At 34.5% G+C, this 17,252-nt stretch overlaps 1 protein-coding gene across 1 annotated transcript in view; it reads left to right on the top strand.

Moving 5' to 3' along the window:
- The first annotated feature begins 1,336 nt into the window (after positions 1-1,336).
- The window catches only part of LOC123507730 (serine protease nudel-like), a 165,825-nt gene continuing 149,909 nt past the window's right edge, over positions 1,337-17,252 (top strand). The window contains 8 exon segments of the mRNA XM_045260891.1: positions 1,337-1,407; positions 1,575-1,675; positions 2,230-2,380; positions 2,522-2,643; positions 3,126-3,247; positions 9,722-9,819; positions 11,312-11,364; positions 11,366-11,561. Of these exon segments, the coding sequence (XP_045116826.1) occupies positions 1,337-1,407; positions 1,575-1,675; positions 2,230-2,380; positions 2,522-2,643; positions 3,126-3,247; positions 9,722-9,819; positions 11,312-11,364; positions 11,366-11,561 (914 nt within the window).

Raw genomic sequence — 17,252 nt, forward strand, 5'->3', positions numbered from 1 at the left:
AGGCAATAGAGGAGTGGAAACATAAATATCGTGGTGAAAGCAACACGTAAGCTAAAAGGGTCACAAGAAGAAGAAGAAGCGGCCTAGTCACCACGAGTCTCTGCCTCATCTGTGGGCGATCTCATCTCTGCTTCATTTTTTGGTATTCCATGTAAGATTTCACTTTATGCATTACAAAACAATCCTTTCTTGGGGGCAAGCTTTGTTAAATGCTAATAGAAATGTTGTTTTGTGAACATGAATGCATATACAAGACAGTAACACCACCTCAAGAGGTGGTTTTCCGAGCAATCTGAGAGCAACCTGATAGCAACCTCATCACAGTCCCTCCAAGCGTTCACGGATGCCATTTCGCGGCAGGAGGTTGCTCTGATGTTGTTAAAGTTTCTTGGATCCAGTTCCTGGCAGCCAATGAGCACTTTTAGGCAGGCTACCAACTTCCATCCGCCAACAGCAATCTTTGTGGCTGCTATTTTACGAAGGTTGGTATGTGAGCAGGAGGTTGCTATGGAGGTTGTCTGTACCAACATAGACAACAGCCTGCTTCTTGGATCTTGTCCCAGAGCTACCATCTATCGGCCAGCTGTGGAACTCTCTGGCGTGTTGTTTGAAATTGCGTCTGGCGCTCAGTTTGAAAATGCGGTTGGGTCAAATCGCGTATAACGAAACCGATCGCGCAAATTGAATTAATTATAATAATTTTTCGGTCGCGTTATAACAAGAACGCGTAAATCAAGCACGTGTAAATTGAGAGTTACCTGTATTTAATTTACCTATGACATATCATCTGCATATATCTTCATGTTTCTTGTGTCCACAACCCGACTTTTTTAGTAAAGTCATGGATTATTTTGAATAGAGAACTGTTTTCCTTGAAGTAATGAGAAATATGGCAATGTCCCTCAAATTTTCAACCTCACCCTGTGGGTCAGTACAATTTAGTTTTGCTATAGCTCATTAATGGCGCACTATGCTATAGCTCATTAAAGGCGCACTACCAACTAAGGGTATTTTATGGTGGGTTTACGTGCTACCCACACAATTCCTTATTTGTTAAGACTAGACATGTTTTTCCTCAACCATTTGACAGCCATGCATAATAACAATGAATTAATTGACAAGTTATGTTAGTTTTGTATGAAAATAGGTGGCAGTGACTAACACTGACATTCATGTGTGCTATTGAAACCGTTAGTGGACCTCAATGTACCTCAGTTATAGTGGACAACATACTGCTTAGTTATTTCTTGTGTGCACAGTACATTGGAAAGGTACTGACAGGAAAATTTGAACTTTGCCTCATTTCCACTCTGTTTTATATGGTATGGGCCTAAACATGGGACTTAGCACACATACCTACCTGGTACACAGACCCTCCATAACTCGTAAGTTGACTGGAATGTGGTGGTGAGAAATAATGATGCTAAAAGGAATCTTCATTCTTTCCAAAGAATTGTTTGCCCACAAATAAGTTTCAGAATAATGATTGAAGAGTTAAATTAAAATTTTCTCGTCTTTGTAAGTAGTGTTGAGAGTTTTTTATCAGATGATGAATAATTTCTCATTATATACAGGTGGGTGCGGCCAGTGTGTTTGTCCAAAGACCTATACCCCAAGGAAGGTGATATGTGCACAGTTGCTGGGTGGGGCAACATACACGAGGACGGAGAGGACTGTAGGTGGCAAGCATCACACCATTTGTGTACTGGGATGATTAAAAGCTTATGTTCAATTGACTTTAACTCTTTTCTTATGACTTGTGGTGATAATGCAACTCCCTAGTAACATTTTGTCTTACATTTTAACTCATTTCTACTTTTCTAACCTTCATATCTTTTTTTCTTCACCATTTTTTTCTCTCTATCTATTTTTTATCACTTTCATCTGGTCTCTTTAATTCCTCATATTTTTCTCAGTCTACATCAGTATCTCATTTTTTCCTCTTCTTTTACCTACATCATTCCTTTTCATATATTTCGTCTTCATTTTATCTTTCACCTCATCTTGGCCTTTCTTCCTATTTAGTTTTTCTTTCTTTCAACAAATGTCCTCTCATTTATCCTTTTCTTTTTCATTCTCACAGACCTAAACAGATCACTTCCATCAATATTCTCCATTGTTGGTTTTCTCTGACTCAAGTTTTTTTTCACTTTATTCATCCTTTCTTCATTTGATGGACTCGTTCCTTCATCCTGATTAATCTAGTTATCCACTTCTCTCATCCAACAGCCTTGCAGCTCCAGCAGGTTGACCTTCCCATCTTAGCATCGTGCAAGAAAGAGACTTTTTTTAGCGATGAAGAAGTTCTTTGTGCAGGTTACGATGAAGGACAAAAGGATGCTTGCCAGGGGGATTCAGGAGGACCACTGATGTGTACTAAGTAAGTGTTAGAAATATGGAAATATAGTGAAACAAAAAAAATAGACATTTGTACAAACAAAATCAGTTGAAGTGGAGAAAACAGGCATACAGGCTGGTGAGGGTTTCACTGTCTAAGTCATGTTTCACTCCACACACACAGACGACAGGAGGGCTGGGTGCAGGTGGGGTTGGTATCCTTTGGGCGTGGTTGTGCCAGGCCAGGGAATGCTGGAGTCTATGTTCGTCTCAGTTATCATCTGGACTGGATATACGCTAAGCTGGGTGAGTCTCTCTCTCTCTCTCTCTCTCTCTCTCTCTCTCTCTCTCTCTCTCTCTCTCTCTCTCTCTCTCTCTCTCTCTCTCTCTCTCTCTCTCTCTCTCTATATATATATATATATATATATATATATATATATATATATATATATATATATATATATATATATATATATATATATATATATATATATATATATATATATATATATATATATATATATATATATATATATATATATATATATATATATATATATATATATGTATTATAAATATATATATATATATATATATATATATATATATATATATATATATATATATATATATATATATATATATATATATATGTATATATATGTATATATATATATATATATATATATATATATATATATATATATATATATATATATATATATATATATATATATATACTACATGTATATATAAATATACACTTATATATGTGTGCTTGTATACAGAGATGATGAAGGATGCATCCAACTTGCCTGAAGAATCAAAAAGCATCGGTGACTGCAGGGGTGTCACCTGTTTGCTGGGAGAGGGGTCCTGCCTACCCACCCAACGTGTCTGTGACCATCAGGTGATTTATTTAATTTTTTGTAGAAAATCATTGCCATGTTTTAGGATAGGATTTGTAGTTTCTCTTTTTGTATTATTATTATTATTTTTATTAATGTTTTCTTCTTTTTCTTTTTTCTTCTTCTTATAATAATCATAATAATTGTAATAGTATTAATAATAATGATAATAATAATAATAATAATAAAAATAATGATAATATTAATAATAGATAATTACTACTTCTACTACTACTACTAACACTATTGGAAATTAGTTATTATATTATTATTATTAGCATTATTATTATTATTTTTATTATTATTTTTATTTCTATATTATTATTAATATTTTTATATTATTATTTTTATTTTTATTATTATTTTTATTATTAGTTATTATATTTATTTTTTTTCTTTTTCTTCTTTTTCTTCTTCTTCTTTCTTCTTCTTCTTTTTCTTCTTCTTTTCTTCTTCTTCTTTTCTTCTTCTTCTTCTTCTTCTTCTTCTTCTTCTTCTTCTTTTCTTCTTCTTCTTCTTCTTCTTCTTCTTCTTCTTCTTCTTCTTCTTCTTCTTCTTCTTTTTATTATTATTATTATTATTATTATTATTATTATTATTATTATTATTATTATTGTATTAATTTTGCAGTAATATCATCATCATCATTATTACCACTATTTTAAGTAGTGTCCTGCCACAATGTAGTGTTTGAATTTATACTGAAAATAAGTCACAGCCCAGCCATGAGACAACAGGTGCCACTACCCTTTGGAAAAAAAGTAACTATGTAGTAATTTTTTAGGATACAGGAAGACTAATTTTAATTTATTAATAGACTCTTCCATTGTTTAAGATTCTCCGTCCATTTTCTTGGGATGCTGTAGACAGAGCAGTGGAAAGACTTTACGTGTGAAACACTGCCTCATATTAGAATTTGCATGTATGAGTTTTGACCAAACTCTAATATTCCTTATTCCTTTAATTTCTTATTAATTATAGTGTTGCAAAAGTATATATTTATGCTCCCACACATGATTATGTTAAGAGATGATGTAGAAATTGCAAGAAAAAAAGACAGCACTGCTCTGGAATCTTGAGGAAATGAGGAGACATCGAGGCTTGACCTATTGTTTACGAAAGAGATTGAAGTCATTGAAAAAATAAAGTATCAGTGCCCTTTAGGGAAAAGTGACCATCTATGAATTGAATTCAACCTAGAAAGGGGGTCAGCAGTGAATAAGAAAGAATTCCACAGAAAATGGAAGATATGATTATGGGAAGGCAGTCTTCACAAATTTAAGAGAACACTTTGCAGCAGCTGAGTGGAATCAACTATATACAGTAAATAAAGTACAAGGTAGTGGGATATATTTATGAATATTTATAAGAAAGGGATTAAAAGATATGTTCCCAAAACCAGAATCAGTGAGTGGGAGAGAAAGGAAGATCATTATACAATAAGATGTAAATTAGCAAAGTGAAAAAGGAAACAGCATGGAATGGATGGAGAAAAAGAGGACTTAACAATTAGAAAGAATTTAAGATAGTAAGAAATTAGTATGTCCAAACACTAAGAGAGGAGTAAAGGAACTATGAGAAAGACATAGTTAACAAATGCAAAAGTGAGCCAAAGCTCTTTTATAAGTATGTTAATGGGAAAATTAAAAAAAAAAAAAAAAGTAGATAGATTAAAAGTTGATATATATGAGAATGCAAGATCACAAGCAGAAATAATGAATGGTGCTTCCAATCTGTATTCACCAAAGAAAACAAGTTTAAATTGACACAAACGGGTCACAGGGACAAGGAAACGAGAAAGATCCATGCAGAAGTTGAGAAAATCAGGAAGAATAAGGCTCAAGTACCTAATGGGGTGTCAAATTGGATATTGAGGGAATGTCATGTTAGAGATATTACATAACATCATAGTATGTTCTTTTAATGAAGGAAAAGTTCTTCTAGACTGGAAAAGGATAAATATTTTACCAATTTTGAAGGAAGGTAACAAAGAAGAACCATTGAAGAACAGACCAGTGTCCCTAATGAGCGTGGTTGCAAAAATAACTGAAAAAATAGTCAAAGACTGATGGATGCAACAGCTAGAAGAGTCACATACAATAACTGGAAGACAGTTTGGTTTCAGAAGTGGAAGGTCTTGTGTCACAAACTTATTGAGCTTATTCGGTAGAGCAATAGATATAATTCAAGAGAGGGACAGATGGGCAGACTGTGTCTACCTGGATCTCAAAAAAAACTTTAGATAAAGTACACATCAAAGATTGCTATGTGAAATTAAAAATATAAATGGTTTGCAGGGAAAAGTACTGGATTGGATAACATACTTCTTAAAGGACAGAGAAATGAAAACAGTGATAAAAGGTGAAGAATCAAAATGGTGCAGAGTTATAAGTGGAGTTCTACAGGCAACAATCCTGGTCCCCAGTAATGTTCATAGTGTATATTAATGATATGGTAGAAGAGGTGGATAGTTGTATAAGCTTATTTGCTTTTAACCCAAAGTTGCTGAAATGAGTAGAAAATTACATGGATTGTGAAATGCTACAAAAGACTTGAATAATATACATGAGTGTAGCAAGAAATGAGAAATAGAATTTTATGCAAAAAAGTTCAAAGTGAGGAACTAAGGGAAAAGCAATAGAAGACAGAAAAGATCTTACACTATGGAGGGGGGGGGGTTAGAAATTCAGAAAACAAAAGAGACCTGGGGATTACGATAAATAACAACTTATCACCAGAATAAATAACAATTTATCACCAGTAAAACACATCAACAACATAGTTGGGGAAACGTATGATTTACTAAGAAAAATTAAATGGGCATTTATGTATATAGATGAGGAGATGATGAAATTAATAGAATGCATGATTTTACCTAACCTATAATATGTTGTACTTATATGGTTACCACGTAATAAGAAAGATATGAGGAGGATAGAAAGGATTCAAAGAACTGCAACTGAAATGGATCCAAGTTTGAAAGACCCAACATATGAGGACAGATTAAAGATACTAAAACTTCCAACATTGCAACAGAGGAGAGAAAAAGGAGGTCTGCAATATGCAGGGCATGGAAGGGGATGGACACACTCAACAAAGAAGGCCTATTTATGTGGGACTCAAGAAATACAAGGGGACACAGCATGAAATTGAAAAAGACCATGTGTATAAGAGACATTAAGAAATATAGCAATATAGCTCTCCAAACAGAAGCATAGAAATATTTAACAAGTTGGATGAAACAGTAGTTCAGACAAGAAATATTCATGACTTTAAAGCTAAACTGGATGACTACAGATATGGAGACTGGAGGTAGGACAGCATGAGCATAGCTCTTTTCCTGTAAAAAACACAACTAGGTTAATGCACACACTCACCTCATAATCATTGATAGCGGTACATTCTCTCTCTCTCTCTCTCTCTCTCTCTCTCTCTCTCTCTCTCTCTCTCTCTCTCTCTTCTTTCTCTCTTTCTTTCTTTCTTTCTTTCTTTCTTTCTTTCTTTCTTTCTTTCTTTCTTTCTTTCTTTATTTTCCCTCTTTCTCTTTCTCCCTCTCTCTTTCTCCCTCTTTCTCTCCCTCTCTTTCTCCCCTCTCTCTCTCTCTTTCTTCCCCTCTCTCTCCCCTCTCTCTCTCCACCCCCTCTCTCTCTCCCTTGCAAACTGTATTATTTGTCCACAAGTCGTTATCCTTCCCACACATTACAAGAGACTTCCAACGTGTAGTACCAGCCAGGAACACAAGGTATCCCAATAATGTTACCATCCCATTGTATAGGACATAGCATGCCAAACGGTGTCTTTCCAGTAGAGGAGCCTCCCAGTGGAATCTTCTACCAGAGGATATCAAAAGCACTTCATCAAAAACACTTTTTAAAATTAAAGCAAAAGAGATGTTCTTTGGAGAAACTTGATAAACATATGTATACTATTTTATTTATTCAATTATTTATTTATTTATTTGTTTTCATTTATTTTATTTTATTTTGTTTATTTATTTATTTTTTTCTTGTATGCATATGCTGTTGTTCATAAATGACTTAATTAATCGCTGTTATGATGTATACTTTTTATTTTTATTTATTTATTTTCTTGTTACGATTGTCGTTATTATTTTTATAATAACTGTTGTACGTATTTACTTAACTGTTGTATGTATTTATTACTATTCATAAATTCCAATGTACTGTTTGCTAAATCTATTTCCATTCTTCTGCATCTTCTTTACTATGTACTTACTTAAATGTTTATGTCATGATTATTTCTAACTGTACCCTACAAGTATTTTTAGTTATTTGTTATTATTATTATTATTATTATTATTATTATTATTATTGTTATTATTATTATTATTGTTATTGCTATTATCATTATTACTACTATTATTATTATTGTTACTATTATCAGTATGTTTATTATGGTTTAATATGTGGAAGGAAGTGGTTAATGGGGTACCCCAAGGATCAGTACTAGGACCTCTTCTTTTCTTGGTGTACATTAACGATTTAGATATAGAAATTAGTAGCAAAGTAGCAAAGTTTGCGGATGATACTAAGATAGCATGTGCAGTACAGGGTGAAAAGGACAATTACAGAATACGAGACCTGGACAGGCTGATAGCATGGGCAGACAGGTGGCAGATGGAGTTTAATTCTAAAAAGTGTCAGGTTATGCATTTAGGTAAAGACAACACAAACTTTAACTATGAGATGGAGGGATGTTGGCTAGAGGCAGTAGAGGAAGGAAAGGATTTAGGAGTAGTGATAGACAGGACTATGAAATTTTCAAAGCAATGTTTAGAAGCAAGAAATAGGGCAAATAGGATCCTGGGTTTTATAAATAGAAATGTTAGTTATAAAAGTAAGGAAGTGGTGCGTAGCTTATATAATTCCTATGTTAGGCCCCATTTAGAGTATTGCATACAGGCCTGGTCACCCCACTATAGGCAGGATATCAACATGTTAGAAGCAGTTCAGAGAAGAGCAACTAGGATGATACCAGCATTAAAGCGCCTGGAGTATAGAGATAGATTAAAGGAATTAAACATGTTTTCATTTGAGAGGAGATGTATAAGAGGGATATGATAGAGTTATTTAAAATGTTCTCAGATACAAACTACATAGATGTGAGATCTTTCTTTACCTTAGAGGAGGGAAATAGGACTAGAAATCATGGCAGGAAGATTAGAAGGCAAGGCTGCAGGTTAGATATAAGAAAATATTTCTTTAGTCATAGGGTGGTAGACTTCTGGAATGCATTGCCAGAGACGGTTGTAAATAGCACTAGTTTGACAATGTTTAAAAACAGATTAGATAAGCACTTAGATTTATTAGATTTATAATTATGTATAGCACTGCATGATAGTTTTTATAAGAAATTTACTATAGTTAAACAAGACATGATCCCCATGTATGGGGACCACAAATTGTAGAGGATTTCGCTGTTAATGGGCCAAATATTTAGAATTAGTATATAATGTATTGTGTACTTTTAAGTGTATCTTTAAGTACTGATGACGAGGTCGCTGTGCGACTGATACAGGATAACCTAGATGGGCCCTGGTGTCCCTTTGTTATCCTATTATTTATGTTATGTTATGTTATATATATATATATATATATATATATATATATATATATATATATATATATATATATATATATATATATATATATATATATATATATATATATATATATATATATATATATATATATATATATATATATATATTTATTTATTTATTTATTTATTTATTTATTTTATTTTATTTTTTTTCTCTATTGTCCTTATTAGTATTTTTTTTATCATTATTTTACTTTAGTTAGAATCATTTCCTCCTTCTCATTATGACTATTACCTTTACTTTAATTTTTTTTTTCTTACTGGTTCTACTATTTTCATTAATTTTCATTTATATTTTTATTTATTGTTATTTTTTATTAAGATCATTATTATTATGTTAATTTCTATCATTATTATTGTCATTAGTATTTTTTTATTTCTAATTTATTATTATTTTCATTATATATTTAGTATTATATCACTATATTACTATTATAATTGTCATTACTAGTGTTTGCATTTTGTACTAGGCCTTAGCCCTGAACTTCAATGGTGTCATTCTTCGTTTATTTTTGTTTTTCTTTGTTGTCTGTAAAAGAGCCTCAGCTCAACAGGCCTTTGTCCACAAATTAATCAATGTTAATGATGTTAAGTTATGTATTACATATGGGCCAATAAATGTATCAGTATCAGTATTTCTCTCTCTCTCTCTCTCTCTCTCTCTCTCTCTCTCTCTCTCTCTCTCTGTTTATTTTTGCAGTGATCTGCTAAATGTTTTCCACATTACTACAGCTGAAACCACTTATAAAAAAATATCACTTAAATTTCTTAATGAATTTATCAAAGTTGTACATATTTTCCTTCACTCTCCACCAACTCCTTGACATGGAAATTAAAAAAGAACATTCCCATAGGCTGACTGTCTTGGGGCAGAGGACGAGGTGTCATGTGGATTTGAGAATGACCTCATCCAAGAAACAACTGTGAGCAAGCCTTCCCAGCAGGCATACAAGTGAGCAGTGGATTAAGAATTTACAGAGTTTATTGCTATTAATTACAAACAAGCTTATGGGCAAATGAACAGGTAGATAGACATACAAGTATGGGAATAAAACAGGTCTATAGATAATCAGATAAAGAGAGAAGAAATGCAGGAAAGGTGTTATACTTACAGACAGGTAAGCACAGGCTGGAATTAAATGCATGAACGTATATATGTAGACAGGGAAACATAAGCAGGTAGAGGTAAATATTTTTTTTATTTCAAGGTAAATTTGGTCTTGGCTTTATGCTGTGTCCTCAATCATCCATTTAGCCTAGTGTTTTTATTATTTATTTATTTTTTTATTTTTTTGTAAGTTTTTGGACAGAGTTCTTACATAAAAGGAAGTTAAAAAGATGGATGGATAAACACAGTCATATAAATCTTTGTAGAAGTAATCAGAAAATAGGTTGAACAAGTGGACATGACAGCAACACAGGTGGAAGCCAAACAGGTAAACACACAAAAGTAACTATATAAGCAGGTATAATTTAAATGTAACAGACATATGTGACAAGAAATAAACATTGGATAAATTAGCAAATATTGAATACTTTTTATATGTTAGCTTTATGGGGTTTAAAGCACCAGACTAACAATATTTGTGACACTGATTAAATTGCATTACATAGCAGAATATTCTGGAGCTGAACATAAATGATTTGTCATTTTATGAGTTAGTAAATGAATGGGCATAAATGTAGCCCAAAGTGAATCTTCCAGTTATTTGTTCTCCTTGCTGTTCTTGTCATTAAATGCTAAGTTGAATGATATTTATTAGCCTAATTTTTTTTTTTTTTTTTTTTTTTTTTTGTGTGTGTGTATTATGTTATTTCTAAAAAACAGCAGGTGACAAGTAACAAACTTTTTCTTTTAATTCATAGGAATTTTCAAGGCTCTGATGAAACCTGAAAGAAACATTCTAAATTTCTTTGTCATCACTTTTCTTCATAAATTTGAGATGTGCTATTCATATTAATGTACACTTAACCCTCGAAACAACAGACCTCCCATCAACAGATTTTGGAAACTATGGACAAATTCTGGAGTCCAGTTTAATCTAAGGATGAATATTAAAATGCGCGCGATTGTCCGTTCCCTGCAAATTATTGTCCGGTAGGTGGCGGGTCGGTCGCGTCTTCAGCTGTTGGCCGCCATGTTTAATCTTCAGTTCGTGTGTTTTTAACTAACAGCAAACATTGTCCAGTGCTTACCACGGCTTTTTTTATGCATTTGTACCCTTCCCACGAGTGCTTAACCTATCCAAAATGCCTCCTAAACCTAGTAAACCTTTTACGTACATTTTATACAGTTTTTTACGTACTTTTGCAAAGAACGGACTTTTGCAATCTATAGACAGGGTCGTACACACATTTGTCTGTTGTTTCGAGGGTCGAATGTAGTTCAAGCAAGCAGTTCACCTCTTATAATGGTATAAAGTTTACATACTTATCTTGCCAAGATCATCAACCATCGCTACAACCACTGATACCTCCACAACCATGAAGACCACTACCACCATGACTCCACTGCCACCCACCACCACTGCTGACATCACTACTGCTGATTCACCACCACCACCACCACACCACCACCACCACCACCACCACCATTGTTGATTCTGCAGGAGTGATAGAAACTTGCGTGCTCTTCGGCATAGATGAAGACAATGAAACGCTCAGTTGTGTGGGAGATGATTATTTATGTACCAGGTAGGTGTTAATTTACAAAATTTTCAATATGTTAACCTTAGTTATTTATCTACTTACCTGTAGTAGAGTTAATGATGCATATATTTCTTTATCATTTAAAACATCAAGGAAATTCATCACTGCTTTATATTTTTCTTCTTGCATTTGGCTCTGTCTTGTTTTAATCTACTTATATCGCTTAGCATTTCATTCATATTTTGGAATTATCCTTTACAATTTCATCTCTCTCTCTCTCTCTCTCTCTCTCTCTCTCTCTCTCTCTCTCTCTCTCTCTCTCTCTCTCTCTCTCTCTCTCTCTCTCTCTCTCTCTCTCTCTCTCCACCACTTGCATCACTAGCTTTTATCATCTTTGTTCTGAGTTGATGTGCTGGGTATCTGGAGTTGGAAGCCATGGGTTGTGTATGATGATGTGAGTTGTGGGAAATCACAGAAACATTTAAGAAACCTTTTTTGATGGATATAGTACAGTAACAGAATGGACAATAAACATATATGATGGTAGATGATATGTAGATGATTTGCCTTGCCTCAATGAAGGCTCTGAGTGTGCTGAAAAAAATAGAACTCATGCATAATGAATGAAAGAATGAGAGTGAGTGATGTGGAAGAGTCTTGTGGAATTTTGTTAAATCAAGAAAGTCGAGCAGGCAGGGAGAAGGAAGTGACCAGTGAGGTGAAGAGGTCAAGAAAGGGGAGTGGCAGAACAGAGAAGGACAAAGCATCTGAAGATGTGTGTTGAGAAGGTGACACTCATAATAATGAGTGTCATCAAATGGTCTTGCTATGAGATGTTAATTTAGGTCATCCCACAATGAAAGTGTTGTTACAAGAGTGCTGATGCAGCAACCTGTTGAGGTGGGTGTGCAGGAACTGTATTGATTTACCTTAATGCAACTAAGGACAGTAGCAGATGGAACCATGATCATCACATCTTGAAGAACGTAATCTCAAGATGATCAGAGAGAGAGAGAGAGAGAGAGAGACATAGACATTTAATGGCTGTACTGACAGGTTCTTGTGGAAGCAGATGGCTACATCACCAAAGGTTCCACATGTCCTGTTTCATCGGTACCACCTTGTGTACCCTGAGATGAGTCTGTAATTACTGGGATTGGTTACTGTATTTTACGGCTTTCAAGATGCACTTTTTTTCCTAAAAACTACCCTGAAAAATATTAGTGTGTCTTCCAAGACGAATGTTCTATTGTAAGGCAACATCCAGCCTCATGTGAGCTTGGACACGTGACTGATAGTGACCTAGATGTGTGTGTTGAGTCATTACATTATGATGCTAGCTTAAGTACTATTTAATTCAGCCTTTTATGTGATGTTAACTCAGTACTTAGCTGTTACAAGTATTTCCAATACCATAATCTTTCCTGGAGCCTACTCAGAGTGTGGAGAAAACAAGCCGCTCCCTCATCTCAGCAACACACACACACACATACATACATACACACTAACACACACACATATAAGAGTGGCATTTCATTACATAGATAAAGATATGATGAAAAAAATCATCACAAGTATGATACGCTCAAGGCTGGAATATGCAGCAGTGGTATGGTCTCCGAGCTCTAAATAAAATATAGGAAAACTGGAAAGGATACAGAAGATTGCTACAAAGATGGTGCAGGAATTAAAGGACCTCACATATAAAGAATGACTGAAGGAAATGGGACTGCCAACCTTACAAGATAGAAGAGAATGTGGGGACCTAATAACAATGTATAAGATAGTGAATGATATTGAAAAAAATAGACAAAGAAGACTCGGTGCTGTTGGCGAAAGAAGATGGTAGGACAAGAGGGCATGAAAAGATCAGGATGAGGCAGTGTGTGAAGGATGTTGGAAAATACAGTTTTCCACACAGAACAGTGGAAAAATGGAATGCATTGGATAAGGAAATTGGTGCTGTTGGCGGAAGAAGATGGTAGGACAAGAGGGCATGAAAAGATCAGGATGAGGCAGTGTGTGAAGGATGTTGGAAAATACAGTTTTCCACACAGAACAGTGGAAAAATGGAATGCATTGGATAAGGAAATTGTCACAGCACATAGTGTGCATGACTTTAAAGGAAAACTAGATAAATGGAGATATGGAGACAGGCCAATATGAGCCCCGCTCGAACCCTGTACAATACAACTAGGTAAATACAACTAGGTAAATACTTGCCAGGTGCCTTTATAACTTTATTAATAGAACATCCAAATGATTTACTTGTTCAAGCAAGAGTCAAAACTCCACTTCTGAATTACACGGTGTAACAAAATTTTAACTTTTTTTGTCTTTGGTCAATTAATGTTATTTTCCATTTCCTTTCATCTAAAAAACAAAGAATATAATGCTTATTCTCTTTAAATTTTTATTTTTATAAACTGGCCAGCGATGTTTTGAAATCCAGAAAGATTCAACACTAATTTGGTGAAAAAAATTAAAGAACTTTCTAGACTCCAGAACCTTCAAAACTATTCTTTCCAAATGTTTGAACTTCTAGAACATTCTTGCTATTAATTACAAACAAACATGGGCAAATGAACAGGTAGATAGACATACAAGTATGGGAATAAAACAGGTCTATAGATAATCAGATAAGAGAAGAAATGCAGGAAAGGTGTTATACTTACAGACAGGTAAGCACAGGCTGGAATTAAATGCATGAACGTATATATGTAGACAGGGAAACATAAGCAGGTAGAGGTAAATATTTTTTTTATTTCAAGGTAAATTTGGTCTTGGCTTTATGCTGTGTCCTCAATCATCCATTTAGCCTAGTGTTTTTATTATTTATTTATTTTTTTAATTTTTTGTTAGTTTTTGGACAGAGTTCTTACATAAAAGGAAGTTAAAAAGATGGATGGATAAACACAGTCATATAAATCTTTGTAGAAGTAATCAGAAAATAGGTTGAACAAGTGGACATGACAGCAACACAGGTGGAAGCCAAACAGGTAAACACACAAAAGTAACTATATAAGCAGGTATAATTTAAATGTAACAGACATATGTGACAAGAAATAAACATTGGATAAATTAGCAAATATTGAATACTTTTTATATATTAGCTTTATGGGGTTTAAAGCACCAGACTAATAATATTTGTGACACTGATTAAATTGCATTACATAGCAGAATATTCTGGAGCTGAACATAAATGATTTGTCATTTTATGAGTTAGTAAATGAATGGGCATAAATGTAGCCCTATGTGAATCTTCCAGTTCATTTGTTCTCCTTTATATTCTTGTCATTAAATGCTAAGTTGAATGATATTTATTAGCCTAATTTTTTTTTTTTTTTTTTTTTTTTGTGTGTGTGTATATTATGTTATTTCTAAAACAGCAGGTAACAAGTAACAAACTTTTTCTTTTAATTCCTTAGGAATTTTCAGAGCTCTGATGAAACCTGAAAGAAACATTCCTAAATTTCTTTGTCATCACTTTTCTTCATAAATTTGAGATGTGTGCTACTCATATTAATGTACACCTAACCATCGAAACATCAGACCTCCATCAACAGATTTTGCAGGCTTCATGGACAAATTCTGGAGTCCAGTTTAATCTAAGGATGAATATTAAAATGCGCGCGATTGTCCGTTCCCTGCAAATTATTGTCCGGTAGGTGGCGGGTCGGTCGCGTCTTCAGCTGTTGGCCGCCATGTTTAATCTTCAGTTCGTGTGTTTTTAACTAACAGCAAACATTGTCCAGTGCTTACCACGGCTTTTTTTATGCATTTGTACCCTTCCCACGAGTGCTTAACCTATCCAAAATGCCTCCTAAACCTAGTAAACCTTTTACGTACATTTTATACAGTTTTACGTACTTGTGCAAAGAACGGACTTTGCAATCTATAGAACAGGGTCGTACACATTTCTCTGTTGTTTCGAGATCCAGAATGTAGTTCAAGCAAAGTTCACCTCTTATAATGGTATAAAGTTTACATACTTGTCATGCCAAGATCATCAACCATCGCTGAAAACACTGATACCTCCACAACCAAGAAGACCACTACCACCATGACTCACTGCCACCCACTACCACTGCTGACATCACTACTGCTGATTCGCCACCACCACCACCACCACCACCACCACCACCACCACCATTGTTGATTCTGCAGGAGTGATAGAAACTTGCGTGCTCTTGGCATAGATGAAGACAATGAACTGGCTCAGTGTTGTAGATGATGTTATGTACCAGGTAGGTGTTAATTTACAAAATTTTCAATATATTAACCTTATAGTTTTACTTACCTGTAATACAGTTAATGATGCATATGTTTCTTTGTCAGTTAAAACATCAAGGAAATTCATCACTGCTTTATATTTTCTTCTTGCATTTGGCTCTGTCTTGTTTTAATCTACTTGTAATGCATTTCATTCATATTTGGAATTGTCCTTTACAATTTCATCTCTCTCTCTCTCTCTCTCTCTCTCTCTCTCTCTCTCTCTCTCTCTCTCTCTCTCTCTCTCTCTCTCTCTCTCTCTCTCTCTCTCTCTCACTTGCATCACTAGCTTTTATCATCTTTGTTCTGAGTTGATGTGTTCAGAAATCTGGAGTTGGAAGCCATGGGTTGTATATGATGATGTGAGTTGTGAAATCACAGAAACATTTAAGAAACCTTTTTGATGGATATAGTACAGTAACAGGATGGACAATAAACATATATGATGGTAGATAATATCTAGATGATTTGCCTTGCCTCAATGAAGGCTCTGAAGCTGAAAAAATAGAACTCAAGCATAATGAATGAAAGAATGAGAGTGAGTTATGTGGAAAAATCTTTGGAATTTTGTTAAATCAAGAAAGTCGAAAAGGCAAGGAGAAGGAAATGACCAGTGGATTGAAGAGGTCAAGAAAGGGAGTGGCAGAACAGAGAAGGACAAAGCATCTGAAGATGTGTGTTGAGAAGGTGACACTCATAATAAGATTGTCATCAAATGGTCTTGCTATGAGATGAAGATTTAGATCATCCCACAATGAAAGTGTTGTTTCAAGAATGCTGATGCAGCAACCTGTTAAGATGGGTGTGCAGGAACTGTATTCATTTACCTTCATGCAACTAAGGACAGTAGCAGGTGGAACCTTGGATCATCACATCTTGAAGAACGTGATCTCAAGATGATCAGAGAGAGAGACAGAGAGATAGACATTTAATGGCTGTACTGACAGGTTCTTGTGGAAGCAGATGGCTATTTCACCAAAGGTTCCACATGTCCTCTTTCATCGGTATCACCTTGTGTACCCTCAGATGAGTCTGTAATTACTGGGATTGGTTACTGTATTCTACGGCTTTCGAGATGCACTTTTTTCCTAAAACTACCCTGAAAAATATTAGTGTGTCTTCCAAGACAGATGTTCTATTGTAAGGCATCATCCAGCCTCATGTGAGCTTGGACACGACACTGATAGTGACCTAGATGTGTGTTGAGTCATTACATTATGATGCTAGCTTAAATTCTTTAATTCAGCCTTTTATGTGATGTTAACTCAGTACTTAGCTGTTACAAGTATTTCCAATACCATAATCTTTCCTGGAGCCTACTCAGTGTGGAGAAAACAAGCCGCTCCCTCATCTCAGCACACACACACACATACATACATACACACTAACACACACACATATAAGTGGCATTTCATTACATAGATAAAGATATGATGAAAAAAATCATCACAAGTATGATACGCT

Source organism: Portunus trituberculatus, chromosome 23 (assembly GCF_017591435.1).
Source record: "Portunus trituberculatus isolate SZX2019 chromosome 23, ASM1759143v1, whole genome shotgun sequence".
NCBI classification, from domain to species: Eukaryota; Metazoa; Arthropoda; class Malacostraca; order Decapoda; family Portunidae; genus Portunus; species Portunus trituberculatus.